At 39.8% G+C, this 19,645-nt stretch overlaps 1 protein-coding gene across 15 annotated transcripts in view; it reads left to right on the top strand.

The window, feature by feature from the left end:
• The window catches only part of ARHGAP20 (Rho GTPase activating protein 20), a 139,397-nt gene extending 121,919 nt beyond the window's left edge, over positions 1-17,478 (top strand). For all 15 annotated transcript variants that reach the window (XM_019653665.1, XM_019653667.1, XM_019653668.1 and 12 more), the window contains 6 exons: positions 2,709-2,887; positions 4,070-4,231; positions 7,901-8,010; positions 10,601-10,790; positions 11,896-12,010; positions 13,322-17,478. In XM_019653665.1, coding sequence (XP_019509210.1) covers positions 2,709-2,887; positions 4,070-4,231; positions 7,901-8,010; positions 10,601-10,790; positions 11,896-12,010; positions 13,322-15,177 — 2,612 coding nt within the window. In that variant the 3' untranslated portion in view covers positions 15,178-17,478. The remainder of the gene's footprint in view (positions 1-2,708; positions 2,888-4,069; positions 4,232-7,900; positions 8,011-10,600; positions 10,791-11,895; positions 12,011-13,321) is intronic.
• The last annotated feature ends 2,167 nt before the right edge of the window (positions 17,479-19,645 follow it).

The raw sequence follows: 19,645 nt of genomic DNA, 5'->3' as shown, positions 1-19,645 counted from the left end.
CTCAGTCCCAGTGGGAACATGAACTCTAAAATTGAATGTTGTACATAACGAAAGGCATGGCTACAGCTGAAAGTATTTATAATACAGTACAAGACTCAATTTCTACTTTATCCTCTGTCTACACTCATAGGATAGCTGGGTATATAACTTTATGATAAATCACTCTTTCTGAGAAGTGTGTGAAAGCTAAAAGATCAAATAAATCTGACAGTTTTAGAAATAATGAACCCAGGTTAAATATGAGGAAACTAGACTGAGTACAACTACTCAACACACATAAACATACATATTAAACTTTTGCACAGATTGACATTGCTAGGCATAGTGGAACCCCCGCCTGGATTTAAGAATGGGTTTAGCTTCCTTTTCTGTTTTTTCAAAATGATATAGGCTGGGAAGGTCAGGGCAGGAAGAAAGTGCTCTAGTTAAGCAGAATCTGGTATTCTTTCCTGTCTGTATACTTTCCGAAGGCTGTTACAGCAAATAGACAGTGGATGTGGGGAGGACGTCCTCTGTGGGGAGGAGATTGGTGTCTTAGCAGCTTTAATCAGGTTCACTGTGACCCTCCCCACAGAGGAGTACTTTTCATATGTTATCCTCCATAACCCTCCAAAAAGCCTTTGAGACATAGGTAATATCATTTTAAAGTTGAGCAAAGAAGTTAAGTAACTTACCCAGATAAGTGCCTGAGCCAGGAGTGTGACTGGACTCCTGACTCCAGAGCCAAAGACCATTTACACCTGGAGCGTACACATTGGTAATGCACTTACTGTATCCGGAGGAAGCCACGTGTGGATGATGGTCTGCAGGCCATTCCGTAAAATGTTACTTATTTGTTTATCCTCCCACAACTTGGCTTTTTTTTAGTATTTGGTTTAATTTGGTTATTCTGAGGAAATAAAATGCTACAGTACATTATCGCCAAACAATGTAAAACATTTCTTTGGAATTAGCATTTGGCACTGTGACCAGGTCCTCCCTGAAAGACCATCTCCTTCAGTGTTCCGTTGTCAGGGGGTCCTGAGGAGCTAACCATCCTCTCCGGTAGCTTGGTTGGGCGTCAGTGCCCCACAGCTAGAGTTTAATGACCAATTCCCAGGCACTCCCGCTGGAGAACATGGAGTCAGACCCTGAGTGAATGCCACCTGAGGGCCTGTGGTCCTCAAGTCTCAGTTCCGTCAGCCTTAACTACAGGCTGTTTTGAATCTGCCCCAAGCATGCATGCTTCAGGGTCTGTAGAGATGTGGGCAGCATTTATACACCGTGTTTGCGACTCGCACTATTCAGTTTTCTCCTAGGATTTCCCGTCCTCACTTTCCAGGTGCTGTGGTTACCTCCATCACCATTCTCTACTTCTTCAAGCCAGTAAGAGTACAGGCTTTTCTCCAAATTTCAGTCACCCCACCACCCTGGGCCTGTCCTCATACTTAAAAGCTGTAAGAATAGGAAACTTACCCTGTGCTATACCATTCTCTTCTTCTAAGTGTCAGACTTTTACCTCGAGCATTTACCTTCTTTTGGCCCCTCTTTGATGCCTTCAGGTAGGCTTTTTTTAAATTGTTGTTGTCCAGAGTTTATAGTTGTTATCTGTGTATGTGTGTTGGGGCTGTGGAGCAGGGGAAGGTGGCAAAGAGGTCCAAGAGGGACCTTTAGAGCTGTCAAAAGGACATAAAAAATGTTCTAGCATTATGATATCACAAAGCCATGATTCACTGTTGACCTCTTCTGCTTATTTTGTTCATGTTGTTTTTTGTCTTTTTCCACCTAAATCTCCTTAATTCAATTATTGTTCAAGAATGATTTATTGAGTGCTACTCAATAAATGCAAGACACAATGCTGGATGCCCTGTTGAAATCTTGTTCATTCGAAATCCAAATCAAATGTAAATGCCTCCAGGATCACACCCTCCCTCCTAATGGGTAGGTGTGCTTTATTGATCTTCTGAATGTCTTTGGTACTTTGTTCCTCCCTTGTGGCATTTTATTTAGTTATATACTTGCTTCTCCCCACCACCATCAGTCTTGCCCCCATTAGATTATAAACTTTGCCATGGCAAGGGCAAGTCTCACTCCATTTTGCATCCATCCATGCTGCCTTAAACATGCGTTTTTAAGTTGAGAACTGAAGATACATGAAAGCCTTTGCAGGTGGAAAGAAAGTGGGGGGATGTAGAACATCAGCTTCCTGTCCCTGTTCTCAGTAGAGTGGGACATCAGGCAATAAAGCATTCTTTGTTTCGAGAAAAGTCTCAATAGAGACAGCTCTCCTCCTCCTCCCCCTCCTCGTTTCATTCTTTTTCGTACTATTTAATTGTGGTCTAATTTAATCTTCAGCTTTTTTGTGTGCCTGGTCTCATCTTTAAAATGGGACAGTATACATGTTGGTGTGAAACACTTTTTGCTTTAAGTTGCTACAGTACAGTAAGGGAGCCTTTCTCTCACCTCTGAAAATTCAGTGCCAGAACTCAAGGAAATGGACCGGTGATGTTCCAAAAATGGACAAGAAAACGAATAACCCAAACATTTAATTCTTTCTTCATTTATAAAATAGTATACTTAAATGTCATAGATTGAATGAACAGAAACCAAGTATGTCTATAAGTACTTTTCCTCCTTGAGCCATAGTAATGAACATACTGTAAAATGGAAACTGTAGAAATAAGGTTAAATGAATTAAACTAGTTTTCCTAATCTCACTTCTTCCTTAGATTCGGGTCAGAAGACATTTAAAAGGAGAAGATCTATCATAAACTGGGCCTTTTGGCGGGGTTCTAGCACTCACCTGGATAACTTGTCCCTGTCACCAACATCTCCTGGGCCAGGACAGCTCTTTGGAATGTCTCTGCCAAATATTTGTGAAAATGACAATCTGCCCAGACCTGTCTTGGTAAGTCTCATGCTGACCTGTAACACCAATGGGAAAGGAGGTTTAGGAAGGGAGAGAGGTCTGTCCCCAAATGGAAATATTACAGACACGCATGGCTTTGGCTGAGAATCATTATTATTATTGCTTCAGAGAATAAAAACCTGACCAAGCAGTTGCAGAATCATCAGGAAGACACAATAGGAAGAGATCATTTAGCCTACTGGTTTCAGGAAAGCGCCACCACATAAGCCTACTCAGATATTAGAAGTTGCTTGGTAGACCAAGAAATCACATTACCTCTCACATTTCTCTCACCTCCTTTCTTGAACTCTATATTGTTCTGAAAGTCTTTAATACTTTAGCAGCACAGACTACTCAGTGTTAGGTTTTTTTTAAATCTTAACATGTGTTTTGTGTTTCAAGTGTGTACGCATAAAGTTACATCCTCTGGCATTTAGTTTCTCTTTCTTGCATAGCATAGATCAGATGAAAGCCACTCAGTTTGTCTTGTCTCCAGTTGACATATTTAATGATCACTGTTAAGCCACATTTTTTAAGTGTCCAGTGTCCTCCAAGTACTGTGCTAGATGATGGCACTTTGTGGTTGCTTGTCCCCCAACACTCATTCTTGTCCTACACGGAAAGCAGAGGATATACAGCTAGAAAGAAAGCAAAATGAAGATGGATCAGAATGGAATGGAATGGAGAAAGCTTCCTGGAGATTTTGTTGAGCCTGGTATTTTTTTAAAAAAAGGAAGTAAATACGGGAAGTAGAATAAAATATGAAGACTCATAAAAAGAAAGACAAGCAAGGGGAGAATGAGTTTGACAATAATGTTTCCTCATTGGGGAAAAGAGTTTACTTTAGAGAATAATGCGAAAAGAGTAGTGGGAGAGGAGAGAGATTAGTTGCCAGAGACCTTGAAGCAGCCAGAAAAACTTCATTTTACAGTGCCTGTTGGTTCACTGAATCAAGACAATCTCATTAAAGCAAGTGTTTAAAGTAAAATGTTTTAGATGTTGAGTGAATAGGAGAAGAGAGACTTAGAGTCATGAAAAAACACATTGACTTTGATCCATCTAGCAGTCCATCCAGCCCCAATCCGTCAGTGCTTTTTCCCCAGGGAACCCTAGCCTCTGGCAGCCCAGAGATTGCTTATGTGTGTAAAGTGCCATATCTTTTTTTCCTTTGGTTCTCCATAGGATATGCTTAGCTTTCTTAATCAAAAAGGACCCCTCACAAAAGGCATCTTCAGACAATCAGCCAATATGAAATCTTGCAGAGAGCTGAAAGAGAAACTGACTTCTGGAGTTGAAGCACACCTAGACTGTGAATCCATTTTTGTAATAGCGTCTGTCTTAAAGGTAGGAAAAGTTCTCCCTTCATCCACCGCATGGTATAGCTTCGGAGAAAGGCCAGTGGTTTCTTTCGTTATGACCTTATTCCCATCTGTAAAGAACCATAATAGATTTAGAATCTAAAATGTGTTAAAAAAAAATAAACACTTCACAAAGTCAACATTGGCCTTTAAAAGCCACTGCCAATGATATGGTGTATCAGACATCTTTTCTAAATTTTTTCATCCCACGCCACTCTCCTCATCTTCACTTCTGCCACCCCAGGCAAAAAATAATTAAGTTAAATTAAAAATAATCAAAACGTAGAGCATGTTTACCAAAACAAACATCCTGATTATGACTTCCTCACAATCTCACTGCCTTCCTAATAAAGGCAAATTTTTCAAAAATAAACTTTGGAAAAGAAATCCATAGTAAACAAATATTTGCATAACAACGGAAACAAAACAATTGTTCATTAAGACCACTGAAATTGTATTCGTTTATACCATCACCATGCCTTCCCCTGGCCACTAATGGCCTACTGAAAGTAAAAGTGGAGTAGGAGTGACCCCTGCATCTGAGCCTTCTTTTATAAAACACCTTCCCACTTTTCACATTGTTTATGGTTCTTACCCTTGACCCCATAGTTACTTGAGTCACATCCATAGTTGAGTTAGAACTCTTCTAAAATGCTTTCCTCCCCACACTCTTGAAAATGCCTCACATTTTTGGAAAACCAGCTCTTAGCAGAGCTTCTAACCCCAGTAATAGCTTCTGCCGACCTGCCCCAGGCTCCCAGTGGGGTAGGAATGCATCATGCCAGGGACAGAGACAAGGCCTCCCCCTGCATCCCAGGGCCTGGAGCATAAAAACCAAATTAAGGAAAACATGATGAAGATTCTCGCATACCCCCTACCCCTACCCCTGCTGGGTGGTCTACTGCTAACAGAATCTTACTTCATGATTTTGTGCACAGTCGGATGTTTCTTGGTAAATGGGCCGTATCTACTCTTAAGAAAACCCCTGCTGTAGGCTTTCGCAATAAAGTATCACTCAGAAGAACTGGAGAGCTGGAGCTAGGGTCATCTAATCCATTTTGCACAGGGTTTGTGATTACTCTTCAATCCTGGAATACAATAAAGATATGTTTGATGAGCTTAGCCAGATATATGTCAGGAATACATGATGAATTTTCCCTTTTTTTATCATATAATTAGGCTTTCTCCTATCTCTTCATTTAAGAAGTTAAAGGCTGTGTTTTAGAAAATTTTTCTTACTATGTTATTCTTCACAGCACCACACTTAAACTTTTGTGCTAAATTGCCGAGGCTGTTACAAAGAAGTAAGATTCTAGAAGAGTTCACCTGCATTTCAAATTGCAGAAATATTACTTGTACAAAACTAAGCAAAAGACAAAAACTGATGCAAATGATGGTAAAATCTGGTTAAATGGGTTCCAAGTAGTTGAAGTTTTATAATCATGTAACTGTGTTTTACTCTCATTTCTTCCAAGTGGTTGCAGGAAAGGAGATACTTTTTGCCAAAGGTTTTTGAGCTTTTGTTTTGTTTCTTGTTTTTAAGAGTGGAAGTGGTAGTTAAGTTTTCCTTTAATTTTTTCCTTATACCGGTTACGCTTAAATATAATAAGCTCAACTCTTGAAACTATAATTGGAACAAAATTGCTTGAGACACAGTAACTTTGATCCATCAGACCTTTGAGGGAAAGTTCATTCTTAATCCTGCAGGAATCTCATCTCATATGAACTTGCGAGCTCTGCTTGATGACTCGGGCTCTGGTTTTAGAGGGGAGGAGACTTTCAGCTGAGTACTGTGAGTTGGTGATTATAATGCAGAACCAGCTCTCCGATCCTTTCTCAGCTGTGATGGTGGTTGTATTTCGTAACTTGTTATTCCAGCTGTGGAGAGTTCATTGAGATGTTACGAGTTATCTTTCAAGTGTAGGTTTAAGATTTAATGATGTTTTTCTTCAAGACAGATCATAAGTATGTTTTCCACTGAGATTTAAAAAGAGAGCTATTGTCACTGCCCCACTTTGAAATAACAGATTTTGCCTCTTTTAAATCTGACTTTTAAAGTAGTACAGCGACTAAAATTAGTTTGGAATTATGAAAATTCAATAGTTTTATCCAAAATGAGGTAACTTTTGTGAAGACATATCTGAATCAAAAGTACCCAGGTACATTTCTACTGGAAGATATAATAGAGCACAGAAAGACTTTAAATCAATCATCTTCCTACTTATTAACCACTCTTAAAAAAAATTGTATCATGATAGGTGACACGACTACAAAGATGTTTTTAAAAATTATCTTAGAATCTCAATTATAGTTAGTTGGCCTTCCCTGTCCCTCACTAATATTTGTCCAAATGATAAATAGCAACTGTTCAGTAATGACCACTGCTGTGTCTGAGACTGTGCTTGGCGTTGAAGCATAGAAGAAGGAAGTGAGGGTCTGCCTTTGCCCTGGAGGAGCTCATACACATGTGACAGCTAACTATAACAATACGGAATCACAGCTTTCATATTAGTAATGTAAACATGGCATATAAGTGACAAGTTGTGTGTTGCTTTTTGTAAACCACATAGCTAAAGTTGCTGACTTGGTTTTCCAGCAAGAGTTAAAATTGCTCAACTGCAAACATTGACGTATCTCCATGGTATAAGCAGGAACTTGCAAGATGATAGCCAACCATTGCCTAGACGTAAAATTGAGTTGTCTCTACCTGAAGTTTACTGAGGTGGAGATCAGACTTTGCAAGCTTAGCCTTGTTGTTAATATTATGCCAAAAGCAACAGAGAAAGTTGGCAGAAATGAACATAGGACCTGAACCAAATTTAGTTTATTTTTTGTTTTTCATAAACAAAGTACAAACAACAAACATCCTTAGCCGTATACTACGTGTATCATTGTCTGGTTTCACCACACAGCCCAACCAGTGTTCTCCTCAGCACAGGGTTTGGAAGGCCAGGAAGGATAATGTGCTGGGGATATGTTATTTAGTGTATATCAGGCATGTGGGTACTTCCCCTGGTTCCCAGAGCCCATGCATTGCCTGGGATACTTTCTCCCCCGAAATATGTGAGAGCCCTTCTATGGGGAAGACAGAGAGAAACTCTTTATCATTAAATGGCATTGTTCACCCATACCACTGGAATACAGTTTGAAAATAACAGGGACTTTGTTTTATTCACTGCATTGTCCCTAGAACCTCAAGCAGTGCCCGTATGAGTAAATATGTATAGAATGATTGGATATCTGGTTAAGACATTATGAACCTCACAAATATCTTTGTGCATTTCTTTGAACTAGTGATTTGATAGGGGCGGGGAAGGGATTTAGGATAATTTGCCAGGCCCTGTCACATTGTACTATTTTTGCTAAAATGGACACAAACAGGAAGTTTCAGCCCAAACACCAGAAATCAAACAGGTTGTTCTTTATCTTTCCCACTATAGTCCAGACTCCAATTATCCCTCTGGTTTTTATTAGAAAAAAATCAAAGTTTGTGTTCCTACGTGTGCATGTCAGTGGAGAGCTGGCATAGAGGTCTGTGTATCCCAACGAATGGAAGACTTAACTGAACTTTTCAACAAAATGTTTTCTTATTTCTCCAGTACATATTCAGAATGAGAATAATGACTTAAAATACTTATTTTTCCCTTTATGTAAGGATTTCCTACGAAATATTCCAGGAAGTATTTTTTCATCAGATCTCTATGATCAGTGGATCTGTATAATGGATCAAGGAAATGATGAAGAGAAAATAAATACAATTCAAAGGTAATTATTCTAATTTGGCCCTGTCTCAAAAATATTTTTTAACAAAACTTAAATTTTATAAGCTGTCTATTAAAGTAATGATGACTATCAAAATCATATCTGTGGGGACCAGTTTAAAAATAAATTTATGCTAGCTGCTGTCATTGTTAGTGTTGTTTTCTCCCTTATTTTATTAACACGGCATACATGACCATTGTACACCTTCTGTATATCTAAATCTGAGAGGAGCTGAAACCCATTAACCAATAGCCAATACTGTAAATCCAATCTACAACTTATGATCTTAATAGTGGTCAATATTTAACCAGACAACCCCTTATGTATCTCATTCAGCAACTGAATTCATACAGAGTAAATTCTCTTTCTCAAGCAACCCACAGTCTGGTAGAGTACATAGATAAAGCAAGAATTACAATTACAGTGCAGTATAATCAGTGCTATAAAAGAGAAATGTGGGGGAGGGTGTTCTGGGAGCACTGCAGAGAGGCAGTTAACTCTAAAAAAGTGTCAAGGAAAAAGGGAGTTGCAAAGTGTGTCTGATCACAAAGAATGTATTGTCTCTGCTCATACAAAGGGAATTTTCTGGCAGAACTTACCCACCCCCATTCCTCAATGTTTCCTGAATTACAAGAGCATAAGAAAGAAGTGTCCATTAACAAAAAGCAATACTTACAGTTCTTCGAAAACCCAAGAATCCCAATATCATTTTTTTGCATATGCTTGTTTAGTGCAGTTTCTTCTTGAGCAACTTTCAAGTGTGAATTATTATCTACACACTGCTATTGATAGACATCTCTTATCCATAGAGGAGCATAGCACAACTCTTGAAGACACCAGAAATCAAAGCCATGTAACAAACTACTATCTCCACTTACGTTGTGGTTTGGTGGAAACCATTCAGAGATAGTGAACATCAGATTCTATGTTTGTTGTCCATTGTCTAAAACTTTATCTCCTATGTTAAAGGATCATATCTTTTTTAAAAAAGATAAAATTATGACTCTCATACAAAATAAAATGAACACATGTGAAAGACTTTATTTAAATCATTAATTGATGAGAACTAATAAGATGTTGCAAGCCATTGAAAGGAGATTTCAGACTACCACAACTTATGTAGTTGAGTCAGAAATGCTGAAATGAATTTACAAATAGATGCAAAACTGGCTTTTTCTACTGGGGCATTGGGGGTTGGGGAGAGGACGTGTATAAATCATTTTTCTCCAGCAGACTGAATTTTCAATTCTATGGGCAAGTGTTAGGTGCACTGCTACCAGTTATCTACAACTTACAGAGCTGTAAAAATGGCTCAAAGGCGTAAGGCTTCCATAAAATCAGATAACCCAGAAGACTATGCTAGACAATGCCTTACTTTCCATTGAATACAGTCCATAATCTTTTGGCCCATTTCAATATCTGTCATAATTTATCTCTACAAAACTATACTAATTGTCAGTTCATTGTCCTGAAGAAATACCTCTCTGCTATGACCGTATTTCCCCATGTATAAGACACACCTTTTTTCGAAAAATTTGGGGTCTAAAAACTGGGTGGGTATTATACAGTGGTTGTAGATTTCAAATGCCATAGATGGAACTGAGGACGAGGCAATATATGAAGACAGTGATTTGTCATCAGACACAGATGAGGACAAGCTAATGGGAGTTTTGACAGTGATGAGGAGTTGTATGAATTTTATGATGAATAAAACTTGAGTTTAATAACTTTATGTAATACATTTTTTTTCAAATTTTGGGCCCCAAAATTAAGGTGCATCTTATACATGGGAGCGTCTTATACATGGGGAAATACGGTATGCAACAGAAATCGGACTGCCTGATTTTCTCCCCTACATTGCAGATTCTTGTTGAAAAAAGCAACAACCGTGAATATCAACATATTTATCTGTTTTCTGGATGATAGTAAGAATCATTTGCAGTGAATTTAAAAATTCCTTATCAATTACAAAATAGGAACAGTAGGAAATATACTATAATAAGCTTGACTTGTATGCAAAAGCGACACCAGTGAGTTAAGAAAGAGATTTGGGACAAAATTGACCTTGTGAAGCAGAGCATAAGCTCTCAGAGTGGACCTGGAAGTCTTAATAGTTAAAGTTCGGGTTCCCACCAAGAGACAGACAGAATTCTTGTGCTGCTACTTGGAAATGAAGGAGCACTTTAAGTTCAATGGTTGGTTAATGTCATTTGGGGCTTTTGGGTGAAAATATTCTGAAGTGTTACAGGATTTGCCTTAGTTAAAACACATTGTACTAGTTTCAGATAAATATTTCAGGTAGCATTTGTTTTACGAGCCATTTTTCTGCATTCTTTTACATTCTCACTGGGTCATGAATACAGTGTACAAAATAAATAAATAAATAAATCCCCAGTGCTTGTTTTCTCTCATTATATATAGGCAGTCCCACTTTGCATGGGACCGTGTTAACTGCTGTTAACATGCATGTTACCTTGTATATCTGGACTGTGTTCTTGTTTTGCATGGAGAACCCATGCAAAGCAAGGTTTGCCTGTTTATATAAATTTTTTATCAACCGTCTTGCTTAAAGAGCACATTTTTCTGTCTTTAGGCTGTTAGACCAACTTCCAAGAGCCAATGTTGTTCTCCTAAGGTATCTTTTCGGGGTCTTACACAACATTGAGCAACAGTCCTCATCCAATCAGATGACTGCGTATAATTTAGCAGTGTGTATTGCTCCGAGCATTCTTTGGCCTCCTACTGCCTCCAGCCCGGAACTAGAAAATGAATTCACAAAAAAGGTAATGAAGTTTTTCATTTTTATGCCCAGGGGAGCTGAATCCCCATTTTGAACCTAAAACTCGGGTATTGATTCTAAAATACATTTTCTTAAATAACTTGTAAATTTGAGTTCATTAAGTGTTCTAACCTGGTAGACTATAGAAAAGTGATTTCTTAAGCAGAAAAGTGCTAACAGTCGGGTTATTTCTCGTTAAAGAGGCAAAACACTGTAACTGACTCAAACCACAGGGTGATAAGAAAGCAGTTTGGTATGATTTTAAAAAAGAAACAAGGACTTTGGAATTAGATGAGCCAAGGTTCAATTCTCTGCCCACCACTTGCCAGATGTACAATCTTGGGCAAAATTAGTTACAGTGATCCACAGTTTCCTCATCTGAAAAATGGAGATAGTGGTAATACCTAGCTCATACAGTGGGTACTTGAAATCACAGTCCTGTCGTGCCTGGCGCATAATACAGGGTGTGGGGATGTTATATCCCTTTGTCCCCATCATTCTGCCTGCTCCTTTGCCTCAGCTATTGGAGCAGGAAAACTACGGAGAAATTCCAGTACATCTCAGTGGAGGCACCAAGCTCCCTAGTGAAATCTTACCTCTTTGCCAAGCGACCTCCAGTTAGGGAGCCTAAGAGAAGAAAATGCATAGGTAGAGACCAGCCAGGCAAAAGCAGGTTTTCTCTGCAGCTGTCTCCTTCACAATAAACCCACAGAGGATGCCCTCTTCCCAAGCTTATGACACTGCCTTTTACATAAGAAATACATTTCATAAGTCTTTATCTAATGATGCTTTATGGATTTTACTAACAAAGTGTATTTCTTCACCCCAAACACCCTACAGAGAATACTTAAAACTACCATAATTTTAAAGACAGAACCACTGGTATAAAAATGTTAGCATTAGGCCAAGGCCACAAATAATAACTTTAGTCCACTGATTAAAATTAATCTCTATACCCAAATTACTTTTTTGTATATTTTAAAGCAGATATGAATTCTTCTCAGGATTCTTTTGTATTTTTTTTGTTACAACCAAGATTCGTATATGAAATGTGGTTTATAGACTGCTATGTGAAAAGTAGCACATCATTTTTGTCCTTTTTTGTACAGGTTTCTCTGCTTATTCAATTTCTGATTGAAAATTGCTGTAGAATATTTGGAGAAGAAATCACTTCCCTCTTAGGAGAGGTTTCAGTGAGATGTGATACTAGAGAGAATGCCTCAGGTATTGTTAATAATTGTTTTTTGTCTATGAAGATGCTGGGACAGTGGTTGTCCCAGGGTCACAGCAGCTCAGGTGAAGGGGGGCCTCTGACCTGGGTCGGGGGGCCTCTGACCTGGGTCGGGGAGCCTAGGGCTCCTTCCTTAGAAGGGCTGCTGATGTTAACACTGTGGTCCAGTTAAGAAGTGGATAAGACTAAGGGATGACCGGTTAGTTCAGTTGGTTAGAGCGTGGTGCTGATAACACCAAGGTTGCCAGTTCGATCCCCGCATGAGCCACCGTGAGCTGCGCCCTCCTTTAAAAGAGTCAACTATGCCATTGCAGCATGAAAGCAATGTGTAACCAATGACTATGGCTGTTCCCCAATAAAAAAAATGGATAAGACGAGACCCCCAAACTTCAAGAACTTGTTAGTTGCAGCATGATATAGTGTGATGGTTTTAACCTTCTTTTTAATAAAACTTTACAAGAAATGCTAATAAATATATATAATAGAATGACTATACTTAAAACTGGAGTTGGAGGCCCAGAGGCAGGAGAGGCAGGCCTGGTCTTTTCCTTCCTCTCCTTCCTCTTGGTCCCTGAGATACCTCAGAATGAAACAGTTTAAAAATAGCTAGCATCGTGGTGGGGGTGGGGGTGGGGAGACTTCAAGATATTCAGCCTTCCAGAATATGAATTCCTGTACTACCAATTACTAGTTATGTTATCTTTGGCCAATTATTCTATGCCAGCAAACATCAATTCTGTATCTGTAAAATACGGAGAGCCACATGTCTAACTTTTATGATTGTTTTAAAGATTAAATAAATAGTGGATATTAAAGAACTTTGTCAAAGAGAAATTGATAGAGTTAGTAAATGGTTTCCCTGAGACTAAGTTAATTATGTGTACCCACTGGCAATCCATATTAGAAGACATCTTATTCAGAATCTAGGTATACCTGCGACTGATTCCTTTATTTATTTGTTTGTTTATTTATGTATTTATTTATTTATAATTTTATTTATTTATTTTTTACCATTTCGTGGTATTATGACATGTCTCATTGCTTTAAGGAAATCTTACTTTAGGAAAGCCCATTTCTTCATGTACTAAGATAAATCTAGATAACCCCAACAATTTTATTTTACATTCTGCACTAACAATTGGGAAGATTGTGAAAGAGCCTTTTCTTCTCAAGAGTAGGAAATTGAACAATTTATATGAAAAGAGAATTAAACTAAGCACCATAAGCTGTTTGTCTGTTTGTTTGTTTGACAGCAGCGTGTATGTGTGGTAACCAATGTTAATCATGGTTTGACTTTTTGACAGATATCTCTTGCTTCCAAATGAACGATTCCTCCTATGACAGCTTAGAAAATGAGCTGAACGAAGACGTTGATGCTCCGTGTAGTGACCTGGTAAAGAAACTTGGTCAGGGGAGCAGAAGCATGGACTCTGTCTTAACCCTTAGTGACTATGACCTTGACCAGCCTGAGGTGGAAGGTCTTTTAACCCTGAGCGACTTTGACTTAGATTGTTCTAAACATGAAGACATTCAAATGGAACGGCCTCTGGAATCCAAGCCAGGGACCGTCACAGAACTGTATAGAAAGGCTGCACTGCAGGACCACACCAGGGCCCCATCTGCCACGAGCACACCCCGCTACCTATCCACAGCGGCCGCAGATGCTCCAAAAAGCCTGAGGCGACACCGGCGCTGCTCGGAGCCCAGCATCGACTACCTAGACTCTAAGCTTTCCTATCTCAGGGAGTTTTACCAGAAAAAGCTACGCAAGTCCAGCTGTGATGCAATTCTCTCACAAAAAGATGAGGACTATCTGAAGCAGAATCAGCCCCTACAGGAAGAGGGCAAGACGTGTTCTAAGCAGAGTTTACTCACAGGCACTGATGTCAAGAAAAATGCCACTAATAAAAATGTTAAGAAGAAAAGCTTGTCTGGTAGTGAAGGAAATCATGGGAAACTTTTCCCTAAATCCAAGCCAGTGGCCATTTCTGTGGCATCTTTCAGTCACATGTCCTCACGTGACCATCCCGGGAACCGGCCCTTTGACTCAGACGCGTCCGGATCCTCCCGGCCACATACAGCCGAGGCCATCAAGAGCTCAAGGAGGCACCGGCGCTGCTCAGAGCCCAGCATGGAGGACCAGCACTGCAAACTGAGCTATCTCAGGGGGTTTTATTCAAAGAAACAACACAAAGCCAGCTATGAAGCCGGACACTTGCATGCGGAGGAGGATTATCTCAAGCGGCACAAGTCTTTGCAAATGGAGGGGCAGAAGCTCATAAACCAGAGTTTGGTCCTGGGGATCGAGGTGGGCAAGAGCAGTGCCACAAACCCAAACACTGAGAAGTGTATACCCTCAAGATTAAACATTTGCCCCAGGACTAGCTATTCCAGCTTGTCCTCCCCAGGCACGTCCCCATCTGGCTCATCAGTGAGCTCCCAAGACAGTGCATTCTCTCAGATTTCTGAACACTCTGTGTTTACACCCACTGAAACTTCTTCTCCAATAGATTGCCCTTTTCAGGCTCAAATAAAACAGGAAGAACTTTCTCCTGACTTCTGTGGTTCCAGCCTCATTTCTGAAATGCCCGGTCCCTCATCTGGGCAGGCCAGCAGCCACCTGGCTTATACAAAAAAGGACCCTGTAAAGTGGCATTCACAAATGCATTCCGTAACTCTTCACCCCAGCACATGGTTGAGGAATGGTGTGGCCAGTTTGAAAAACTGGTCCCTCAAAAGCAAAGCAAAGGCATCCAAACCAGAGGAAAAGAAAACTGGTTTTCTGAAGGGACCCACGGAGCCACCTCCACTCGCTTCTGGTGTTCCAGAAGCCAACTCCCTGCAAGAAAAACAGAAAGATGTGCCCCTAAGGGTAGCGGAAGGACTTGGCACTGTGCACACAGCCCAGTGGCATAGCTCTTATCCCAGCCAGGACTCAGAGAAACACTGTAGCTCTCCCTTCAGCCTAGTGGAAGACAGACTCAAGCTTTGCACAAAGTCACACGAGGAAGGAGAGAACAGTGGGCAGTGCTCTCCTGGTACTCTGCCTCGTTCAACATCCTCACCCAGCTCTTTGACTGTGGATGATGTGTCCAGCCCAGACCCAGGGTCTACAGTAGTGTGTGATGTTGGGGACAGACATCCAACCAAAGACATTTAACCACAATAAGAATCTGATGTCTATGGGAACAGAAACTGGGCTAATCATGACATAAAGACAAGAATTATTATGACCCCTTTGTATAAAATACCTGGGATGGGTAGCATAAAGATCATCATCGTTAATACTTAGATAACAAAAGAATTCTCTCTATTGAGACCATTTGGCAAAAAGTTTAAACAATTTCACCACCTAAATGTTTGGGAGGCTTTTCCTTATTAGAGCATGGGATTGGTCCTGTCGTATGTTTTTAGAGATACCAGCAGAGGGATAGAGAAAGCATCTTCTGTAGAGGAAACATGCCTTCTATAAGACTAGTACCCTGAGAAGGTCAGGATACCATATGTGAAGAATAAGGACTGTGGAGAGGGGGGCCGGGTGCAGAGAAACCATCCACATTTTATGGAGTATTTTTAATTAGTAGGCAAGGAAAATGCCACTGATCAAAGCATTAGGAAGAAAAACATACCCAATAATGAAGGAAATCATGTGAAGTATTTCCCTGAATCCAAGCCAGTGGCCATTCCTGTGACATCTTGTAGTCACATGCCCTCACAGGATCCTTCCAGGAACCAGCCCATTGATGTCGCTCGACTGGAAAAAACTAGAGTGATTCAAGAGCCATGAGTACCATGATATGTTTGTTTGTTGGTTGTGTTGGTTGGTTTGTTTTCCCATTAGTGTTGCATTGCTCTCTAGAAAACAGAGCTGTGAAGAAAAAGAAGGCAAGGGTTACTCATCTCAGTGTCCTTTCCCAAGGTACCTGTGCTAGCTACGAACATTGTCCAGAAAAGGAACCTTTCCTACTAGAAGATGACTTCTGACAGCATTCACTCTCAGAGTGTGGAAGACTGCAACAGTCCTTCTCTATTACACGAATGCTATTGCCAACATACGATCAAAGCCTGGCTCCTCTTTGCCAAAATGTTTTTCTGCAGCCCTGAAAAAATTACTGATAAAGCATCCTTTTTCTGATTATCAATTGGCAGTGGAGAGAACAATTTAGAGGTTAGTAGGTTATAGAGTTACGGAGTAGAATACCTACCAAAGTGGTTGTCAGGCCTTCTTCTGAGCCGTTCGCTTTGGATTTCCTTATCTCCTGAAGTTTTTACATATTTTTATCCCAGATGATTCATGGTTTGCCCCATTGGTTTATTTCATATCCATGGACATGTCTCCTCTCTCTTGCTTTAAAGGTTATGCTGGTACACCTCTTGGATTATCTCCATGGGTTACTAGACCTTGCCAGCCAGTATGAAGGGATAGAATCAAAAATGGATGTGCATCTTCCTTCATTTTAACTGCTTATAAGAAGTTGCTTAGGACCCATTGGGTCTCTTTAGTCCACCATCAGATTGTCCTCTCTCCCACAAAATAGCTTATTCCAAATTCTTTTTCTGAGCCACCAGTAAACTTTCATGTCAAATATTATTTCCCTGTTGTCCTAAAGGTTGCATTTTTCAGTTATAGAAAAAAATAATGTTTTCTGTAAGATATAAGAAGTCCTTTCAGTATTAGCTATAGGTGCTACCTACCTCTAGGGTACATGGCCCTGTTTGCCCTAAGCAGTATATAATTAGCTTTTAGAACTCTGGGTCCAAAGAACTCCTTCATGACACTGGCCATCTCAGTCACAGTTGTGAAGTAGATTTCACCTTGTAACCAACCACTCCTATATTTAGATTCCTAAGTGTCCATACGCATCTTTTGTGGTATAATATATAAAGGCAACAGGGATTCCCCTTACCCTTCGGGCAATACTACTGTCAGAACTGCAAGATGTGAATGAAGCTCTTACAGCTTGGAGTGTCTTTCTGGAAGAAATTTCTTCTCTACTTAACAAAATAATAGTTATAGCCTTTTTTTTTTCATATTGACGAGTAGAAAATCACCCACCCAATTTAAAGCATAGAAGAAAATAGATATTGAGGTTATTAAATAACCATTCCTACTCTCCATGTTCCCTTAGATACTCCTATAATACTTAATGTGAATAATTTGTTAATATTGCTGTAAAGTATTATATTGTATGATTTGAAGACAGACTACATGTCATTTTATTATGCTCTGTTAATCTATAATATATTAGACTGATGCTTTATCTAAAATGCTTTGAGTTTGTATAATATATCTTGACAAATTTTACTACCATATGTTATGTAATAAATGTGTATTTTTGTACTTGCAGAAACTGCTGCTAACTTTTAAAGTTGTTTGGTTTTCAAAGCACTGATAATGGATATGTATGAACTCCATGCTGTCTATTAAATAAAATACCATTCTCCAGAGTTAACAATCTCACCAGAGCAATATTTCCTTTTGTATAATTGTTTTAGTTAATGAGCCCAATGTCTGCTTAACTTTGGAAATTTCATAAAATGTAATTAATGTAGAAGTGGAACTTTGAGGTTTTAGTCATAGGCCACAGTCAGTCTTTCAAGAAAAAGAGCTTTTTTTTTTTTACATTTTTCTAAACTTATCTTTTATTAAACAAGTCATGCTTTAGACACAGTCTTCATTTAGGCATTATGTTTCATGGTGCTCCTAGAATCAGATATAGTCTATATTCTCATATCAAAAGAATCATCAACTCAGTTTAATTGATTGTATGAGATTTTCTTATCTAAATTTGAACCATTCTTACCAGAGTACCTAGTTGACCTCAGACACATACCCAAACATCAGTACTTCTCAGGTATATATAAACTTTGTAAATATTACTGGTTTCTCATAACTACTGCATTTTTGCCTTCTCAGAGTTCATTGAGGTTCACTCTGTGTATGACTAACCACCATTTCAAAAACATTCAAAAATATATACTACCTTGGGCAGCCGGGTGGCTCAGTTGGTTAGAGCGCGAGCTCTTAACAGGAAGGTTGCCGTCTCGACTTCTAAACAGGATGGTGGGCTGCGCCACCACAACTAGCTTGAAAATGGTGACTGGACTTTGAGCTGAGCCATGCCCTCCACAACTAAGATTGAAGGACAACTTGACTTGGAGCTGATGTGTCCTGGGAAAAACACACTGTTCCCCAATAAATAAAAGTTAAAAAAATTTTTTTTTAATTCAAATAAATAAATATATATATACATATATATGTGTGTGTATATATATATATATATTACCTTAATACAGAAAAATTATTTTCTCTGAGCAGTGAAGACCACAACCCCACTATCAGAAATGTCACTAATTAGATTTGGACAGTGTACACATACACTGATGTTAATTTCTCCTTACATTTTACAGAAATACAAAGATAATTTTACTTTTGAAAAAGTCTTAATCTACTAATGTTGGAGGCTCACGGGACTGTCCAAGAGAGGACTCAACCTAGAGCAGTGGTGACCAGGTTCTTGTCTCTGCACAAGAAAGAATTCAAGAGCGAGATAGATGCAGGAAAGTGAAAATGATTTATTGAAAATGAAAGTACACACTTGAGAGGAAAGTGTGGGCAAACTCAGAGAACAAGTCACACCAAGGAAGTCACCATCAGGGGTATTTATCCCTCCCAGGGTGGGAATTGGTGACGTCCCATGGACGTGGTTCACTCATCTCCTCCCCCTGGGTGGGACCCTCTGTTTCCTGCTTTTTCTTCCTTATTTGGTTCCTCTGGAACTATCATGGTGTCAGATGCATGATGGGAGTCATAGTAACTGCAATGCAAATGACATTAAAATTAGCTAAAGGTCAGGTCCCCAGTCATAGGGATTATCCTTGCTGTATAAAACTGGTTCTTGTTTTTCTCCAGCTGTAGGGGCTGGATACAATCTCTTGTTACTTGTGTAACCAGTGAAGCACTCACATTGTACCCTGGAGAGGGTTATCAATTTCCTAGGCCACCCAACCTCCTCACTAAAAACACTGGGTTCAAGAAATTATCTCACATTGTGTTTTTCTACTTTTCACAGCATGGCATTGAATTGAAAAGATCTAATTTTTCTTGGAACCAATGGTATATTTTCTTTGTTGAAAAGAAACTTAAAAACCTTATGTAGGGCCGGCCAAGTGGCTCAGTTGGTTAAGAGTTAGCTTCAGAGCGCAAGCTCTGAGCAACAGGGCCGACGGTTCGATTCCCACATGGGCCAGTGACGCTGCACCAGAGCTGAGCTTCCACTGAGCTGCCAACAGGTGGCAGGGTGGCTCAGCTGGTGAAAGCACTTGCTCCTAACAACAAGACTGCTGTTCTATGCTGGGCTATGCCTGCTCACTGAACTGGGCACCTTGAGCTGAACTGCTACCCGGATGGCTCAGTGGATAGAGCATGCGCTCTTAACAACAAGGCTGTCAGCGCAACTCCCTCATAGGATGGTCACTACGCCCACCCCCAACTAAGATTGTAACACAGCACCTTGAGCTTAGAGGCCACGAGCTGCCGACAGGCAGCCAGATGGCGACCGTCGCCTCCCACAATGAAGACTGAAGAACAACAACTTGGCTGGTACCCCTCCCCAATTCCCCAACAC

Source organism: Hipposideros armiger, unplaced genomic scaffold (genome assembly GCF_001890085.2).
Source record: "Hipposideros armiger isolate ML-2016 unplaced genomic scaffold, ASM189008v1 scaffold_204, whole genome shotgun sequence".
In the NCBI taxonomy this organism is placed as follows: Eukaryota; Metazoa; Chordata; class Mammalia; order Chiroptera; family Hipposideridae; genus Hipposideros; species Hipposideros armiger.
Note: the sequence above shows the minus strand (reverse complement) of the source record. Positions and strands in the feature narration are given on the sequence as shown.